General features: G+C 38.4%; 1 protein-coding gene across 4 annotated transcripts in view; it reads right to left on the bottom strand.

Moving 5' to 3' along the window:
* The window catches only part of NAV3 (neuron navigator 3), a 592,658-nt gene that overhangs the window by 164,265 nt on the left and 410,693 nt on the right, over positions 1-17,700 (bottom strand). For all 4 annotated transcript variants that reach the window (XM_027107085.1, XM_027107086.1, XM_027107087.1 and 1 more), the window contains exon 9: positions 5,004-5,119. In XM_027107085.1, the coding sequence (XP_026962886.1) occupies positions 5,004-5,119 (116 nt within the window). The remainder of the gene's footprint in view (positions 1-5,003; positions 5,120-17,700) is intronic.

The following is a 17,700-nucleotide window of genomic DNA, read 5'->3' as shown; positions in this document are numbered from 1 at the left end:
AATAAAACCCAAGCCAAAGCAGTAAAATCTAAACCATCAGTTCAGCTGGACTTGTAATATTGAGGTCATGGCATGAATCTTAAGGATAGGCTGGAAGCAAGAAGCTCACTCGGTCTTTGTCACAAATTATATAATGCATATCACCTGACTGTAATAATTAACAGAACCACCATCATCAGATTGGGTAAATATCACAGTTTCCTCCCTAAGAACATGACAAATAATGGGAAACTTGAGAGAGATACATAAAGACTTTGGAGGGATAAAAGGTCTCCAAATTGTAAAAGTCTTGAGTTTTCTCCAGCATATGCCATTTTATTGTGTAACTCATTTCTGATACTTATCTTCACACCACAATTTAACTACGTTTTTAACTTCTGATACCATTTAATCGTGAAGACACTGTTCTTATAAATTCAAATGAGTTACTGCATAGAGGAAATGTAAAGAGCTAAGCCTCCTAACAAATCTGCTTTTCAATGTGGACTATTCAAGTTTTCTCCTTAACAGTATCATAGATCTTTACCTGTCATGCATCTCACAGGTCATGCAATAGGGATGCTTTTCACATTTGTTTAAGTACAAAAAGGGATTTCCCTGGGTAACACAACAGAAAAGTGCAGGGAAGGAGGGAGACAGAGTCTCTGACGTGGCTTGTTCAGGGGCTCAGACATTTTCTACAAAGACCTTGAGCTAATATTCTTCTGCTTTAGGTTCTGTTTTCTCTACGTTTGTTTCACTCCAGGGTGAAGGTAACTGCCAGCAGCTCCAAGTTTTCTTCTGATTAGCTTCAGGTCTAGTGGAAAAACGGAGTGTCTCTTTCCTAACAGCCAGGAAAAGTTCTGAGACTGATTCTCATTGGTTCTGATTGAACTGAATTGGGTCAGTTGTCCACTCCTGAAAGAGTCACTGTGGTCAACGGGATGGGTTGTTCTGATTGGATCTGCTTGGGTCAATTTCGTTTGAACTACGTGAACAGAGATTGATGGGGCTATGGTTCCCCAAAAGAAAATCAAGGGGCTGTTATGAGCAGACGCAGCAATGGATGCTGGTCAGGCAAAACGATACCAGGACATCAAGGTACGTCTACTGTGAAGCCAGTGGTGTTTAATATACAGAGCTTCTAACTTAGTTGAGCCAATGTAACTTTGTATTTTTTAAATTATTTCCAGGCTCCTCCAAATTGTATAGGCTTCAAAAATTCACAAAACCTGGATCTTATCCAGCCAAGACTAACTCCATCAGAGTTCTCTATTATTTAGGCTACTTCACTTGGGGAACAGGACAGATTTACTCCCCACTGAGGTCCCCACAGCAACCTTTAGCAATAAGGCTTCAACAGTAGCACTGGCATTGAAACTGGCATTGAAAATCACTGAGCTACCAAAATCCCAAAAGTACCCATTTTTACAATAAGAAACAGACAAAAATAACAAGTAAAACTTTTTTTCAAATTACTTCCATTGAAGTTGTTTCTTCCTGAAATATTATTTCCTGATTTCTTTACCCATTAGAATTCTACTATACACACATGTGATCTTCTTTTAGGCCCTGTATAAATCTTTACAGTTAAGTTAGTTGTTCCCATAAATCTAGTAATTCAATTATTTGTGGTGTTAAAGTTTATTTGTCTCTTATTCCTCCATAGGAGAACTCATGTCTTAGTCATGTTTGTTTTCCCAATCCTTGGCATGCTTGGCATTTATAACGTACCTGGCAATGATTACTGAAAAGATGGATGGAAGAATAAAACCGTATCTCACAATAATCCTGAGTTTATTAAGCATCACTACAGTCACCTCACAAAAAAGGGAACTAAGGGACAATGCAAACAACAAAATAATGGCAGTGCAGAGGCCAGGATTAATTTTTTCTACTTCCTAGAACACTTACCTGCTCATATCTCATGCTGTCTTTGAAGAAATATTCTAAGGGCTAGTCTAAGACGTGGTATTAAATTCAAGTGTGCATGTGGTCTGTGGTTTCCCTAGCAGCCAGAATATAGTAGCAACAAGAGAAATTAGATAGAGAAAGAAAGCTGTGGAAGGGGTCAAGGAAAGTTGTTTTGTTTTATTTTAAATTAAGATTGCAGAGATGGCAGCATCCTGTGGGGCTAAAGAGAGTGGTTTGGTATAGAGGGAGATAAGGTAGAAAAGAAAGTAATCCAAGGAAAAGTGAAGTAAATAGGTATAAAATGCCGTACCTGGGTAGATATGGTGGCAGGGGGTTGTGAAATTCTTTTCTCTCTGCTTAAATTTTTTTTAGTGACATCAAGGTCATCAGTTAAGAGAAGGGATGGGAGAAGTGGCACTGTAGCTTTGTAAAGAAGAGATAAGGTATAAAATTGTCATCTAAGAACAATCTCAAGTTCTTAGATGACAAAAAATGAGTAAATGCGCCAGAGAAATACAGAATGATTGCCGGGCAGCATTAACTACTCACTTGAAGTTGGTGGCCATGAATGTAAAGCGAATCACATCAACACGTGATGTGTTTTTCTCCAGGTTCATTCATTGCTGGTATGGACTAGGTGGAGACCTGAATGTTACTAGGTCTGTGGTTTCATCCAATGAGAACAATGAAGTGAAAGAGGTGTAAGGGAGTAAAGGGTATATGTAAAAGTAAAATCACATTCAGTCACTATAGGAATTCATCTGATTAAGGAAGGAAGAAAGGATATGTAGAGTTTGGTGAGGGTAAGTAATGGTGGTGGGATCAATAAATTGCAAATCTTAGTAGGACCAGTGTCAGAGTCAGAGAATGAAAGGAAGGGCATTGAAAGGATAGGAGGATGTCATCAGCAAGAGTGGGATGCATGGAAGTGAGATTATAGAGAAGCTGCAGATTCCGACGGTGCCCAGATGTAGGGTATGAACAGGAGAATAAGTAGCTCAAGGAGGGATTAGAAGGCAAGATCATTAGAAGAAAGGTCAGGGTATGCCAGCTCTGCTCTTGTCACTGGCCTACTTCCCTATGACTGTCATCCTCTCATCACTGGTCCACCAGTATACTCTCATCTACATTTCTCCAATTATGGTACTCAATTTATAGCTTTCTAATCATAAATATCTTTCTTTCATGAAATCTCAAGTTTGCATTGAGAGAAATTTTCGGTACTCCACTATAGACTCATTTTAAACAAATGATCGTAGGAATGACATAATCAGATAAGCCTCATTTCAGCACTTATGTGCTGTTTTCTTTCTTTTATTTCTATCTAAATCATAGATTCAAATCTATGATTCTATATCAATACTTATTGACATAAATTAATATTATACCTTCTAATAAATCCATCAGACTATTGTATTATGTTAAAGTCTAGTTTATTTTTCACTTTCAAATATTCTATTAAAAATCAGAACATTAAATGGAAATTAAGAATGTTTTTTCCAGTTTTACTGAGATATAATTGGCATGTAGCAGTGTATTAGTTTAAGGTGTATAACATAATGACGTGACTTACATAAATGGAAATATTAATTGGATGTATAAAAAATGATTAAATGGTCAAAAGAATAAGAAACTGGAGGAAAAAAGATCAAACATGGGTTACTGATTCAATTAGAGATACTAAGCAATATACTAATTTCAGAAAAACAAGGTTTCTTTGTGAAAATCACATAATTAGAATTCAAAGTGTACTTAAATGCATTTTCTCCTACAGATTTGAGCTCTAGTATTTTGTAGGCATAGTGATACTAATTGAAGACATGCATGAGTAAAGAAATGTGTGAAACATTCCACACTGTGTTTAAATAATATCTAGTCACAATACAGATACATATCATCACTCACCAAGGGGCTCTCGGGAGCCAGGGAAAACCAACACTTTCTCCAACTGCTTGAAAAATCTACAAGTATCCCTACAGCTATGCCTTGCATCACCATTTCTGCCCTGACCCTGAACTGGCCCACTGTCATCTCCACATGAAAACTCTGAAGCCTATGATACCACTGATGTTAATTCCAGAAGGAACCCTTGGGATGTGGTGCTGTCATTGTTGCCAATATCCATTGATGGATACTGCGGTAACTGCTAATGCTCGCCAAAGTGTTTCAAGTCTGCTTAAGTGAGGAAGTTTCTTAACCTCCAAATTTGTGATATGGCTACGCTCATGAGCTTCAGAGCAATACTTTGAGTTCTAGGAGTACTATAGTAATTTTTAAAATTTAAATAGTTCTTTTCGTTTTTTCCTTAGGAACATACAAGGGCTGAGTCAGAGACTTATTGGACCAAAAGACATACCTCTACTGCCATGCATTCTTATACTTGGAAACACATAAAATGTTCTTAAACTGTCTTTCCCCTTGGAAGCAGTATATCACGTTAAGAGCCTACTTAGTTCCTATATTATACGTTATATAGGTCCATATGGACCTATATATAATAAAATTATACCAGAGGGTTTCCATATGTGCCTAGGCCTATCCGGATCCTAGGAGAAATAGTGGACTAAAGCTGAGAATCTGACAGATTGGGTCTGGAGTATGTATATGTCATTTTTCTTACATTATTTATATATAATGAAATATTTCCATAATTAGATTTTTCCCAGAACACACATTCGGAGCCACTATGTAGAAATGTTCAAAATAACACAGAATCGTAGACAGAGCAGGGTTGGAGGCCTTGGAAATTTTACATTGCCATCTGATCATTAATATTTTTTTAAATCTCTAGATATATTCAAGAACTGCCTTATTAACAATAGAAGATTCTCCAGGTCTTCTCTGATAGTATTCAGCTAGACTGAGGGCAACCATGACTTAAAATCTCAGCCTCTGAGAGCACTACCATTCTTTACAGAATTCATTACAGAGCAACAGAGACCATTCTAAGCAGAACAGTCAAATACCTAAGCATCTCTGAAGCATGAAATGTACACAGTCCATTTATGCCTAAGGGAAAACAGTATAGCATAAATATGATTTAATAAAAAGACTTATGGAGAGATCATAAAAATTCTGAGTTTGACCTACCCACCAATCAGGTCACTTACCGGATATCTCCTCTAGGCACTGCTTAGCTGTCTTACTGTATGATAAATCCATCTTAGTAGGACTGGTACAGGAATCGGCAGATGGTAAAGAGGTACCTTCATTTTCTGAATGTGCTCTGAAATTAACCAAGAAGACAGAAATACCAATTGCTGTCACCAGCGGCTCATCAAAGTTCTCTAGTACAAGAAGAAATCAATGTATTGAAAGTTTTCTATGAAGGTAAGTGAGCATTTCTTTATGTCTGGGACATTCCAAAGCTGTCTATCTACAGGAGAATTTCCTTACTTTTCATATACAACCCAAGTTGTAGTGAGGTATTAAATCAGATTTCTTAGACTTTTCTAAGTTTGAAAGCTTGTAATTACCAATAATTGACTGCACTTTTTCTGGGCAAAAGACTAGAAAAGATTCCTTTTTTTTTGCTGTCTTAGAGGAAGTCTGGCTAAACTGTGTTCTTCTGAGAATGATAAAAGCACCGAAAACACCCCTAAAATTATTTTTTCCATGCACATTCTATAAAATATATCCTAAAATACAAAGTATAAGTAAAATAAATATTGACTTTGCTATGGGGTATAAATGTCACTATGATGTCTTGATTTCAGAAAAATTAAAGTCAATCAAAAACAAATTCTCATTCTGACAACCCCCTTTTATAATACGTTTTATAGTTGTGTATATATGTTCATGGGTATATATTTGTGTATGTGATTAACATGTAAAGAGTAGGTCTAATCAAATAAAAAGCACTCCACAGAGGGACTGCATACGTTTTGATATTCCAATCTTCATGCATTGCTTCTTCCTTTTATGCACAGGCAAACGTTTTAAGAGGCACTATCTTTCCTTATGCAGCTTCAAAATCTACATATATTTGGTCAAAAACACCACATCTTTAGAAAGTCCACAGCGTGAACTACAAGAGAAAGAAGGAGACAAGACAATACAGCATTGTACACTGGACTTTGTTCTTTATAGTTATCTCATTTGCTTGGAGTCCCATTCCTAGTACTGAGTTTGGACCATGGCAAGTGATCACTAAATATTTCTTACTTTAAAAAAATCTGGCCATATATGACAAGCCCACAGCAAACATCATCCTCAATGGCGAAAAACTGAAAGCATTTCCACTAAGATCAGGAACAAGACAAGGTTGCCCACTCTCACCACTCTTATTCAACATAGTTTTGGAAGTTTTGGCCACAGCAATCAAAGAAGAAAAGGAAATAAAAGGAATCCAAATCGGAAAAGAAGAAGTAAAGCTGTCACTGTTTGCAGATGACATGATCCTATACATAGAGAACCCTAAAGATGCTACCAGAAAACTACTAGAGCTAATCAATGAATTTGGTAAAGTGGCAGGATACAAAATTAATGCACAGAAATCTCTGGCATTCCTATATACTAATGATGAAAAATCTGAAAGTGAAATCAAGAAAACACTCCCATTTACCATTGCAACAAAAAGAATAAAATATCTAGGAATAAACCTACCTAAGGAGACAAAAGATCTGTATGCAGAAAATTATAAGACACTGATGAAAGAAATTAAAGATGATACAAATAGATGGAGAGATATACCATGTTCTTGGATTGGAAGAATCAACATTGTGAAAATGACTCTACTACCGAAAGCAATCTATAGATTCAATGCAATCCCTATCAAACTACCACTGGCATTTTTCACAGAACTAGAACAAAAAATTTTGCAATTTGTATGGAAACACAAAAGACCCCGAATAGCCAAAGCAATCTTGAGAACGAAAGAAGGAACTGGAGGAATCAGGCTCCCAGACTTCAGACTATACTACAAAGCTACAGTAATCAAAACGGTATGGTACTGGCACAAAAACAGAAAGATAGATCAATGGAACAGGATAGAAAGCCCAGAGATAAACCCACGCACATATGGTCACCTTATCTTTGACAAAGGAGGCACAAATGTACCGTGGAGAAAGGACAGCCTATTCAATAAGTGGTGCTGGGAAAACTGGACAGCTACATGTAAAAGTATGAAGTTAGATCACTCCCTAACACCATACACAAAAATAAGCTCAAAATGGATTAAAGACCTAAATGTAAGGCCAGAAACTATCAAACTCTTAGAGGAAAACATAGGCAGAACACTCTATGACATAAATCACAGCAAGATTCTTTCTGACCCACCTCCTAGAGTAATGGAAATAAAAACAAGAGTAAACAAATGGGACCTAATGAAACTTAAAAGCTTTTGCGCAGCAAAGGAAACCATAAAGAAGACCAAAAGACAACCCTCAGAATGGGAGAAAATATTTGCAAATGAAGCAACTGACAAAGGATTGATCTCCAAAATTTATAAGCAGCTCATGCAGCTTAATAACAAAAAAACAAACAACCCAATCCACAAATGGGCAGAAGACCTAAATAGACATTTCTCCAAAGAAGATATACAGAGTGCCAACAAATACATGAGAGAATGCTCAACATCACTAATCATGAGAGAAATGCAAATCAAAACTACAATGAGATATCATCTCACACCAGTCAGAATGGCTATCATCAAAAAATCTAGAAACAATAAATGCTGGAGAGGGTGTGGAGAAAAGGGAACCCTCTTACACTGTTGGTGGGAATGTAAATTGATACAGCCACTGTGGAGAACAGTATGGAGGTTCCTTAAAAAGCTACAAATAGAACTACCATATGACCCAGCAATCCCACTACTGGGCATATACCCTGAGAAAACCATAATTCACAAAGAGTCATGTACCAAAATGTTCATTGCAGCTCTATTTACAATAGCCCAGAGATGGAAACAACCTAAGTGTCCATCATCGGATGAATGGATAAAGAAGATGTGGCACATATATACAATGGAATATTACTCAGCCATAAAAAGAGACGAAATTGAGCTATTTGTAATGAGGTGGATAGACCTAGAGTCTGTCATACAGAGTGAAGTAAGTCAGAAAGAGAGAGACAAATACCGTATGCTAACACATATATATGGAATTTAAGAAAAGAAATGTCATGAAAAACCTAGGGGTGAAACAGGAATAAAGACACAGACTTACTAGAGAATGGACTTGAGGCTATGGGGAGGGGGAAGTGTAAATGGTGACAAAGCGATAAAGAGGCATGGACATATATACACTACCAAACGTAAGGTAGATAGCTAGTGGGAAGCAGCCGCATAGCACAGGGAGATCAGCTCGGTGCTTTGTGACCGCCTGGAGGGGTGGGATAGGGAGGGTGGGAGGGAGGGAGACGCAAGCGGGAAGAGATATGGGAATATATGTATATATATAACTGATTCATTTTGTTGTGAAGCTGAAACTAACATACCATTGTAAAGCAATTATACTCCAATAAAGATGTTAAAAAAAAAAAAAAATCTAAAGAGAATATTTATACGTGAAAGAAAAATTCAGTTAATCTTTAAATCAATTTTTGCTTACTATGTTACTTTTATTCTAAATCCTGGTTTTGTTTGAGAGAAAATAAAGTGTAATCATTGATGCCAGAAATATTTTCTATTTATCTAATGGATCTAAAAACTCTGAAACGCTCATTAGGATTTTAATAAATCATGGAAAACTATATGTTGTATGTATGTATGTATGTATATAGGAATTGACATATTAATGCAAGAATTCATACAAAGCTGTGCCTTGACCTCCAGTGGTTTCTGGGAGACATTCCTAGCTTATTGTAACTTAAAACTAAATATAAGGAACACAGCAAGATTCAGAAGAGGACATGCTGTTCGAATGACAGGATATACCATTAAGGCCAGTAAAAATTTCAATGTTGTGAACATCAACAGACGTTTTTAGTCTTCACCTTCCTTGATATCTTGGTAGCATTTAGAATAGCAGACCATTCCTCCCTTCATGAAACTCTCCTTCCTTGGCTTCTACAATAAAAATTTTCCAGTTTGTTCCCCATTCTCTCTGGATGCTACTTTTTTTCTCTTTGTTCTCTTTTACCCAATCATTAAATGTCATGGTTGTCGGTAGTAAAAAAGAAGGGCAAAAGTTGGGGGTTCCTCAAAGCAATATCCTAAGCTTCTTCCAGTTTGCATTGTACAGTCTCTCCAGACGATCTCAAACATACCCATTGTATTAGTGATTGCCTATCCACATATGAAGTCCAAATTCAAACTCTAACCCAGAACTTTTCTCTGAATTCCAGATGTGAATCATAACTGTCTAATAGACATTACCTCTTGATTATCGCAGAGATAACTCAAACCCATCTTGTACAGAACTGAACTTGTGATATTTTCCCAACAAACCTGGTCCTTGTTCATAGTGCCCCTGGGTGAAACCTTTAGGGAGCCTAAGAGGCTTTGCATGGTCTGATCTCTGTCTGCCTCTCCAGTGTCATCTTGCACTGGACTCCCCTTATCTCTCTCCCTTGTGGTCACAAGAATCTTCTACCCACATCCTATAGCTCCTGGCCTCAACAGGTCCTTTCTACTTGAATATTTTCCTTCCCACGACATCCAATTAAATTTCTCCCTTCAAGTCTCAGCTCAAGTGACTCTTTCTTAAAGAACAATTCCAAATTTTCAGGTGAAGTCCCAAGTTACAAATACTTACTTCTCCCTGTACCTATCTTGAGCACTTCATACTCTCGTAACATGACATTTGTGTAATTATTTGATAAATGTTCATCTTCCAAACTAGAGTCCATTCTCGATGTTTAAGCTCATCATTGCACCCCAATGCCTAGCCACATGTCTAGCAGATATGCTGCACTCTGCAAATATTTGATAACTGAATGTATAAATCTTATCAGTAGTGATCATAAAACAGTGTCATTGTTGGGTAAAGCACACAGAAGGAAGCACGGTATAATGGTACATGCTCTGCATTTGGTTGTAAAACTTAGCTCTCTCGCTAAACAGTTATTAACTCATGTGACCTTGCTAAGTGACTTAGCCTCTCTGAACCTCAATTTGCTTATGTGTAAAAGGCAAAGAAAAATATGCTCCTCACAAAATAATTGTGAGCTCAAGTGTTATTATTACCAAAGGCCTGGAAAGGCATTCTCCTGAGGCATGTGGGATTCTGGTCAACGTTATAATGTGGGGAATATATCCGGCTCTCTGGGCTGTTTCTTTTCTTCTCTGGCCCCCAGGGTCTCCTATGTCCCCTGTCTATTGCCCCTCCCCACTCACTTCTAAAGTTCATTATCATCTATTCTTCCACTTGGGCTCTTTTCTTGTGAGCCACTGCACCTCCCTGGCTTATTCCTTAGCCTAATGTCCATGAACGAGGGGAAAAAATTCCTCTGAAGATTTCTAAGGATTGTTACTTGCTGAAGCCATTTAAATGGAGAGTATGTAGTAAGATAGGACACCCCAGGGAAAGCTTACTGGCTGCTTGCCAAGAAGCCTCAGAGAGGCATGGTGCCTGGGTGAACTGGCTGGGAGCCAGGGTTGGCCTACAGTCATACAGGCTCAGAATTCACAGACTGGTTTCTCAGATGCTGAGTCACATAAAGTAGTTCACTGGGATGGCTGTCTAAAGCCCAATGCCAACTGATTTTTACTAGAACAAGACCAGAGCAATTACAGGAACCAGAATACTTGTAGCTATGTTAGTTATAAAGATGCAGAGCATCTCCCTCTAGGAAAATCTCTATGGAGCAAAAGAATATTCAGAATGTGTTTTGGGAGTAGACTTTTTTCTTTGCTGCAAATATACAGATCTTAAAAAATATTTCTCAGTGTGCGGCTATCTTTCTCAGTGTATGAAACCTAGTACTCAATTCCATTGTCTAAGTCCCCACCCTCTGATAAAAAAGTATTCAAACTTTGGTCTTGGAAACCTTTGTTTTACTTTGTTTTTTAATGTGGCAGTGAACATTTCTGGCTGATTTGTTCTTTAACTTCTTTTTTTAGTTTAGGTCACAAGAGAAAATCTTATTTATACCGTATTTTCAAGTTCTTTGGTATATGTTTCACAGTGTTCCCTATCTGAGTTACCTACATTAGAAATGATAGGGCAACAGATTGATCAAGGGAAGGAACATGGTGAAGTTAAACTTCAAATAATTATAAAAAGATCTCAGAAATTATCTTTGGATTGTATTCACATGTAAATGGGTCCAGATCCCCTGCTCTATATATGTTACAAGACATCGATTTCCCCAGGATTTCTACCTCATTATTTTTTAAAGTGGAATAAGAGTTTAACTCCAGTCTCTAGAGGGACAATCAAAGGTAACTGGTAAAGATTTAACTTTTATATAAATGATCAAAGAAGTTCAGTTTAATCTCTGAAGGCTCTAAGCATGTCCTCTACTTTTGTGCATGCTTCATTCCAGTAAAATAACAGGTTTTGGGGTTGATTCATAAAACAATTTACGAAGACTTCAGAATCAATAGTGTTTTCTAACCAAAAGGTAGATATTGCAGTGGCATCATTCACTGTTCCCATGTAAACCAATACTGCATTCCTCTCATATTGACTGGGAAAAGGAAAAACTGATTCAAAATATTTAGAAGACATCATCCTGTGCAGACTATCTTACTGTGCATTCACAACATGGTCAACATGTTATAAGCACTTACTGAAACTGTAAGATAGGGCATTGCAAAAACACCATTTAATTTATTTAGAGTTCTAATAAGCTAGTGCTAGTGTCTGTTACTAAGAGTCCTAGTAGCCAGAGGTCTAGGTTTCACCAATAATTAACATAAAAGCTAGTTCCTGTTTATGTGCACTTACTATATGCCAAGTACTATGCCTAGTGTTTTATCTAGGGCATATCACTCAAACTTCACAACAATTGTGTTGCTATGGACTGAATATCTGTTTCCTCCCAAAATTCATGTGTTGAAACCTAACCCCCAATGTGATGATGCTAGGAGGTGGCGCCTTTGGGAGGTGATTAGGTCATGAGGATAGAGCCCTCATGCATGGGATTAGTGCCATTACAAAACAGACCCTGGAGAGCTCCCTTGCCCCTCCTGCCATGTGAGGGCACAGTGAAAAGATGGTCATCTATGAACCGGGAAGCAGGAGCTCACCAGATACCAAATCTACTGGCACTTCGATCTTAGACTTTCCAGCCTCCAGGATTATGAGAAATAAATGTTTGTTGCGTCAGCCACCTAGTCTATGGTATTCCTGTTAGAGCAGCTGGAACAGACTAAGACACCTGTAATTTAGGTGCTGTGGATTAACTGAGGCTTCTAGAGATGTAATAATTTGCCCTGTGTAACAAGCTGGGAGATACTTAACCTGTACTTAAATCTGGAAGCTTCTAAATATTGTTTTATTAACCACTACCCTACAATTTAATTCCATTTAATTCCAAATGTCTCTGGACACTGAGCATGTTAATGTATGTGATGTCTCCTTAGCTGACAGATAGCTTAGTCACTAAGTTATTAACAGACAGTATTTGAATGTGACAATACCCAATGGCCTAACCTTAATTTTACTCTTTACTACCTTAAATTTTTACTCCTAAGAAAAGGAAGCTATTATACATGCCATTTAAAGGAATTCAGCAATACACCTAGATACTAGCAATCTTCAGATTTCCAATTTCATAAATAGGGGTGTTGCATATTGGTTTATATTAAAAATATAGCCGTGTGAATTCATCTTGATATGGCTATACTAGTCACAAATGTGGACACAAACAAAACTGGTTTGAGTCAGCAACAATCACTAATGGTCTTATAGTTCCTGCTTTATAAACCCAACCTAAAAGAAAGACAAACAAGTATCTTTCCCAAACCAGCTCTCTCTTTCTTGGTGGGAAGGAAGACAGGTGACAGCCAGGGCCAAGGCCAGGAATCTGTCAGAGTGAAGAGTAGCCCAGTGTGGATGAGAGATTTGTTAGATTTGTATGCTGGGGGTTGGGGGGCTGAGCAAATAAGAAAACATATTGAGTATAGTGGGAGCCAGGTTTCTCAGTTGACAAAGGAAGGTGCAAGTATGGAAAGGAGAAAGCAAGAATAAACTCTGTGTGTTGATTTGGAATTGGAGGCACTGTGAATTTACGGTTATATACCCATCTCTCTCTCTCTCTCTCATAGATAGCTCGTTGATATTGAGATAAATATGTGTGTAGGGACTTCCCTGGTGGCGCAGTGGTTAAGAATCCACCTGCCAATGCAGGCTAGATGGGATCAAGCCCTGATCCGGGAAGATCTCACATGCCACGGAGCAACTAAGCCCGTGCGCCACAACTACTGATCCTGCGCTCTAGAGTCCGCGAGCCACAGCTACTGAGCCCGCGTGCTGCAACTACTGAAGCCCGTGTGCCTACAGCCCGTGCTCCACAACAAGAGAAGCCACCGCAATGAGAAGCCCGCGCACTGCAATGAAGAGTAGTCCCCACTCTACGCAACTAGAGAAAGCCCGCGCGCAGCAATGATGACCCAACGCAGCCAAAAATAAATTAATAAATTAATTTTTAAAAAAGGAAATAGGTTTGCAAAAATATGTGTGTGTCTGTATGAGTGTGTGTGTGTGTGTGTGTGTGTGTGTGTGTGTGTGTGTGTGTACCTACATATATTTTACTATTTAGGAAAGCTAGGAGCAGTGACATCTGGTTCCTAAATATTACTCTTCACAAAAGAAATCAGGGCACCTTAGATAAAAGCTGAAGCCAAGGCAGTGAGAGAACAAGGTGAGCCTAGATTACCTTGAGCCAAAAAGAAACAAAGTTCTCAAAGAATAATGGGGCAGAAGCCAGCTTGAAGGGCATCCCAGCAACCAAATCTGGGAAATTCTAAACATCAAAATAAATAGTCATATTGATGGATTATAATCCACTGAAGACAGTAGGAATCCATTAGTCCACAAAATTCAAAGAGGGGGAGAGGGAAAGAGCACAGGAGAAGGAAAAGGAGGAGGGGGGAGGGGGAAGGAGAAGGAGGGAGGGGGGAGGAGGAGAAAAATAAGAAAGGGACATCATTTTCTTAAAGTTGAATGGCAAGGCATAAATGCAGAAGGAATAATGGAATTAGAAATCACATGACATCCATTGGAGTAAACTATTAATTTAGGCAAGAAACATCAATGGATGCTAAAACCTATGGATGAAAGCAGATCCACTGTGGCAAACATCATCCCAATCAAGCAATCAAATTCAACACCACCAGAAAGGGGAATATCAATAATGTTGATACCTGGTAGAAAGGCAATGGAAAAGCACAGTATCATTTCTGTGACATTATATATATATAAATATATATACACTTATATACATATATCTGCAATCACGAGAAAATATCAGACAAACCCACATTAAGAAACAGTCTATAAAATGCTTGCCTTCAACATATCAATGTCACGGAAGTCAAGGAAAGATTAAAGCACTGTTCCAGATCGAGGGATGTTAGGAAGACATGACGACTGGGTACAACGTTCATCCTGAATCGCTAAAAGTGCTATCTCTGGGACAATTTGTGAAACTTGAAAAAGGTCTCTGGGTGCTCTGAGTTAAATGTATATGGGAGTTCTTTGTACGATTCTTGCAAATTTTCTGTAACGTTAACAGCTTTTCCAAGAGAAGATAAAATACAGAAAAAGGAAACAGTTGTGGTTTGGTTGGGCAATCTGGCGCTGAACCTCGTAAGCTAAATACAGAAAGGGCAGTTTATCAAGCTTCTCTGTGGGGAGAATGCCAACTCATAGCAGTCTTCTACACAACAGACCCTCTTCCAGCATTGGCTCTGCATTCCAGCTTAAAAATACTGCTGTGTGAGGGAGCTTAAACTGCTACCCAATGCACAGATATACATCCAACCCAGCAAAAGACAAGTTTGCAAGACAAGCATTCAGTAAGCTTTAGTTTGTGCTGATAACCAATTATGCCCAGTTCACATAAAACCACAATTGCAGTATAATCTGTAATAATAGCTGCAGGGCTTACAAAAGCTTTATCTGCAAGACGGTTCTATGCTCCACGTTTCAAAATTCATAGACTCACAGATCCGCCTACTGAATCTACTGGTTCAACAAATAAGCCAAACTTAAAACCATGTGAGTAAGCATTTTCAAAACTAATGTTTTGTATTCTTTGCCTTTCAGAATATAATATATTCAAGGGCCAATTTTCCATGTCACTTTCTAGGTAAATCTGAAATCTCACAAAAACTGTTACAACAATCTTTCCTGAGAACCCTTGATGCTGTTATATAAGACACATCATATTATACCAATTATATATATACATATGAGTAACAAAAGGAAACCTCTAAATTCAGACTTTCTTGACCTAATTTTACAAATCAAGTGTGTACAGAGGGTTTCTGCTTATATTTAATTAATGGGTTTAAGAAGCACAATGATTTTCTTCTCTGTTTAACAATGTTTTGCCTTATCTAAAGGTTGGGTTCCTTTTTTTTCTTCTGTGAACTGTCCTCACCCTGATTCTCTCCCTTTGCCTTTAGATGTTTGCGTTATGTCCAATGCACTGATTTCTTGACATTTACTACAAATGGTCAGAAAATAACAAAGAGCATGTAGACCTCAAACTAGCAAGTTATGAATCTGGTTAGTAGCTATTTTGAAATTTATTGGGGGCTGTTAAAAATACTGAGGTTTAGAGAAAATGTGCACGTCTTTCTTTCCTCCGTGACTAAGGAATCACTTCATAACTTTACTTCACATATCTCTGAAGCACAAGAAGCCACTTTCTCTGATTCCAACAACTAGCGGTCATTTTCCATGTTTTGAAGTCTCAGTATACCAAATCTGGTTCACTGCTTGGGGGGTTTACACTTCCTGCTTCATTCTGTAGTCATGTTTCAGTCAGTCTCTTGCCTACTACATTGTGGACCATGGAAGGGAAATAACATATGGGATGTGTGATGTTTCACTCTAACCCTGATGCCTTACACGGTAAATGTATTTAGTAGGTAGTCGAAAGAGGAAAAGAATAAGTGAATGAAGGTCCCGAAGAGAAGATATGGTTTCATTCTATAAACATTTTAAAGCCGTTTATATTTCAACTAAACCCTACCATTTATAGGAATAAAAGACTTCTGAATTTTTCTTATTCCACTGTACATTTTTGGTAGTGTTTCTATTCTTCTATAGCAGATGAGTCTAACCCATGATGATGGTGTTTCATTCAACAATTTTTAGTTGGTTCCTATTGTAGGTAGGCTCTGTCCTGGGCAATTACGCTACCAAATAAAAAAAGACAAGATGCTTATTTTTCAATGAGCTTATGTTATAGTCGGAGGTGGCTGAAATCACACTTGTTAATAAGTAAACAAAAACCCAGTGGATGGTGATAACCTCTATGAATAAAATACAAGGGGACAATGGCGTATAATTCTGGCAAAAGGCATTGTGAGTGTTCCTTCAGACTAGATGGTTGGAAACGGCTTGTGTGAAGAAGTAGCATGTAAGCAGAGTTCTGATGAGAAGAAGGAGGCTGCTTTTTTTTTTTTTTTTGTGGTACGTGGGCCTCTCACTGTTGTGGCCTCTCCTGCTGCGGAGCACAGGCTCCGGACGCGCAGGCTCAGCAGCCATGGCTCACGGGCCCAGCTGCTCCGCGGCATGTGGGATCTTCCTGGACCGGGGCACGAACCCATGTCCCCTGCATCGGCAGGCGGACTCTCAACCACTGCGCCACCTGGGAAGTCCCAGGAGGCTGCTTTGATCCAGAAGAGAGTCCTTATACGCAGAGAGAATTTCTATGACAAAGTCCCCAAAGCAGGACAGGTTAGTTTGTTAAGAAACAGAATGAAGGCAGGGAGGCAGTGAGCGTAGTTTAAGGGCTAGAGAGAGGGCCGGATTATGTAGGAACTTGTAGGGCTTGGTAAGATGCTTAGGTTTTACTTTTCAAGTGTAATGTAAAGCCAGTAGATGGTCTCATGAATTTAAATGACATACAATTTATACTTTTAAAAGATTAGAGCCCCTGCTGTGTGAAGGATGCGACCGGAAAGGACCACAAGTGAATGCTGGAAGACTCGTTGGAAACTAGGTGAAAATTGGTGGTGCCCTGATCACGGGAAGGCAGGGTGGAAATGGAAAGAAATGCCCAACTGAGGGTATGTTTTGCAGCAAGAGCCAACAGGACTAGCTGAAAATAAGATGTGTTGGGAGGGAGTGAGCGAAGAGAAGAACAAAGTATGGATTCATTCCAAATTTTCTTCCTAGTCTCCCATTCAAGTAATCATGAATTCTAACCTCTAGTCTTTAGCAGTTTTAGTTACTAGCATTTTACATAGCACTTCGTAATTTGCCTGTTAGTTTTTCCAACATGCTTGGATTGTAAAATTGTAGAATGTCAAATTTGGATGATGCCATAACATTCCTCCTTCCACCTGACAAATTCTAACTCATCCTTTAAGTCTCATCTCTTCTCTTACCTCTTCTGTAATGCATACACTGACTCCACCCTCATGTAAGATTCAGGAAAACTCTTCTACCTTATTTGTTGCATACACTTCCATGACAACAGTGATGTTTTAAGTTCTTGATTAAATTCTTTTCATTATCAGCAATAAAACTGAGTTCCCAGAGAGCAGATAATTTTTTTTTTACTCTTTGTAATTCTTATTACATAGTATTTGCAGAATGAGTGATGAGTACATAAAAGAAAAAAGATAGGATTTGGTGAATTCCCTTAACTTAAACTATGGCAACTGGTCACTGTATCGCTTCTTAACAATCTCCGGTAGCCACCTGCAGCACTTAAAAAAGGCAGGCTAATCCATTCACACGT

This window comes from Aethalodelphis obliquidens, unplaced genomic scaffold (assembly GCF_003676395.1).
Source record: "Aethalodelphis obliquidens isolate GAN/ISIS:26980383/991018 unplaced genomic scaffold, ASM367639v1 scaffold8, whole genome shotgun sequence".
NCBI lineage: Eukaryota > Metazoa > Chordata > Mammalia > Artiodactyla > Delphinidae > Aethalodelphis > Aethalodelphis obliquidens.
This window is presented reverse-complemented; position numbering and strand designations above follow the sequence as displayed.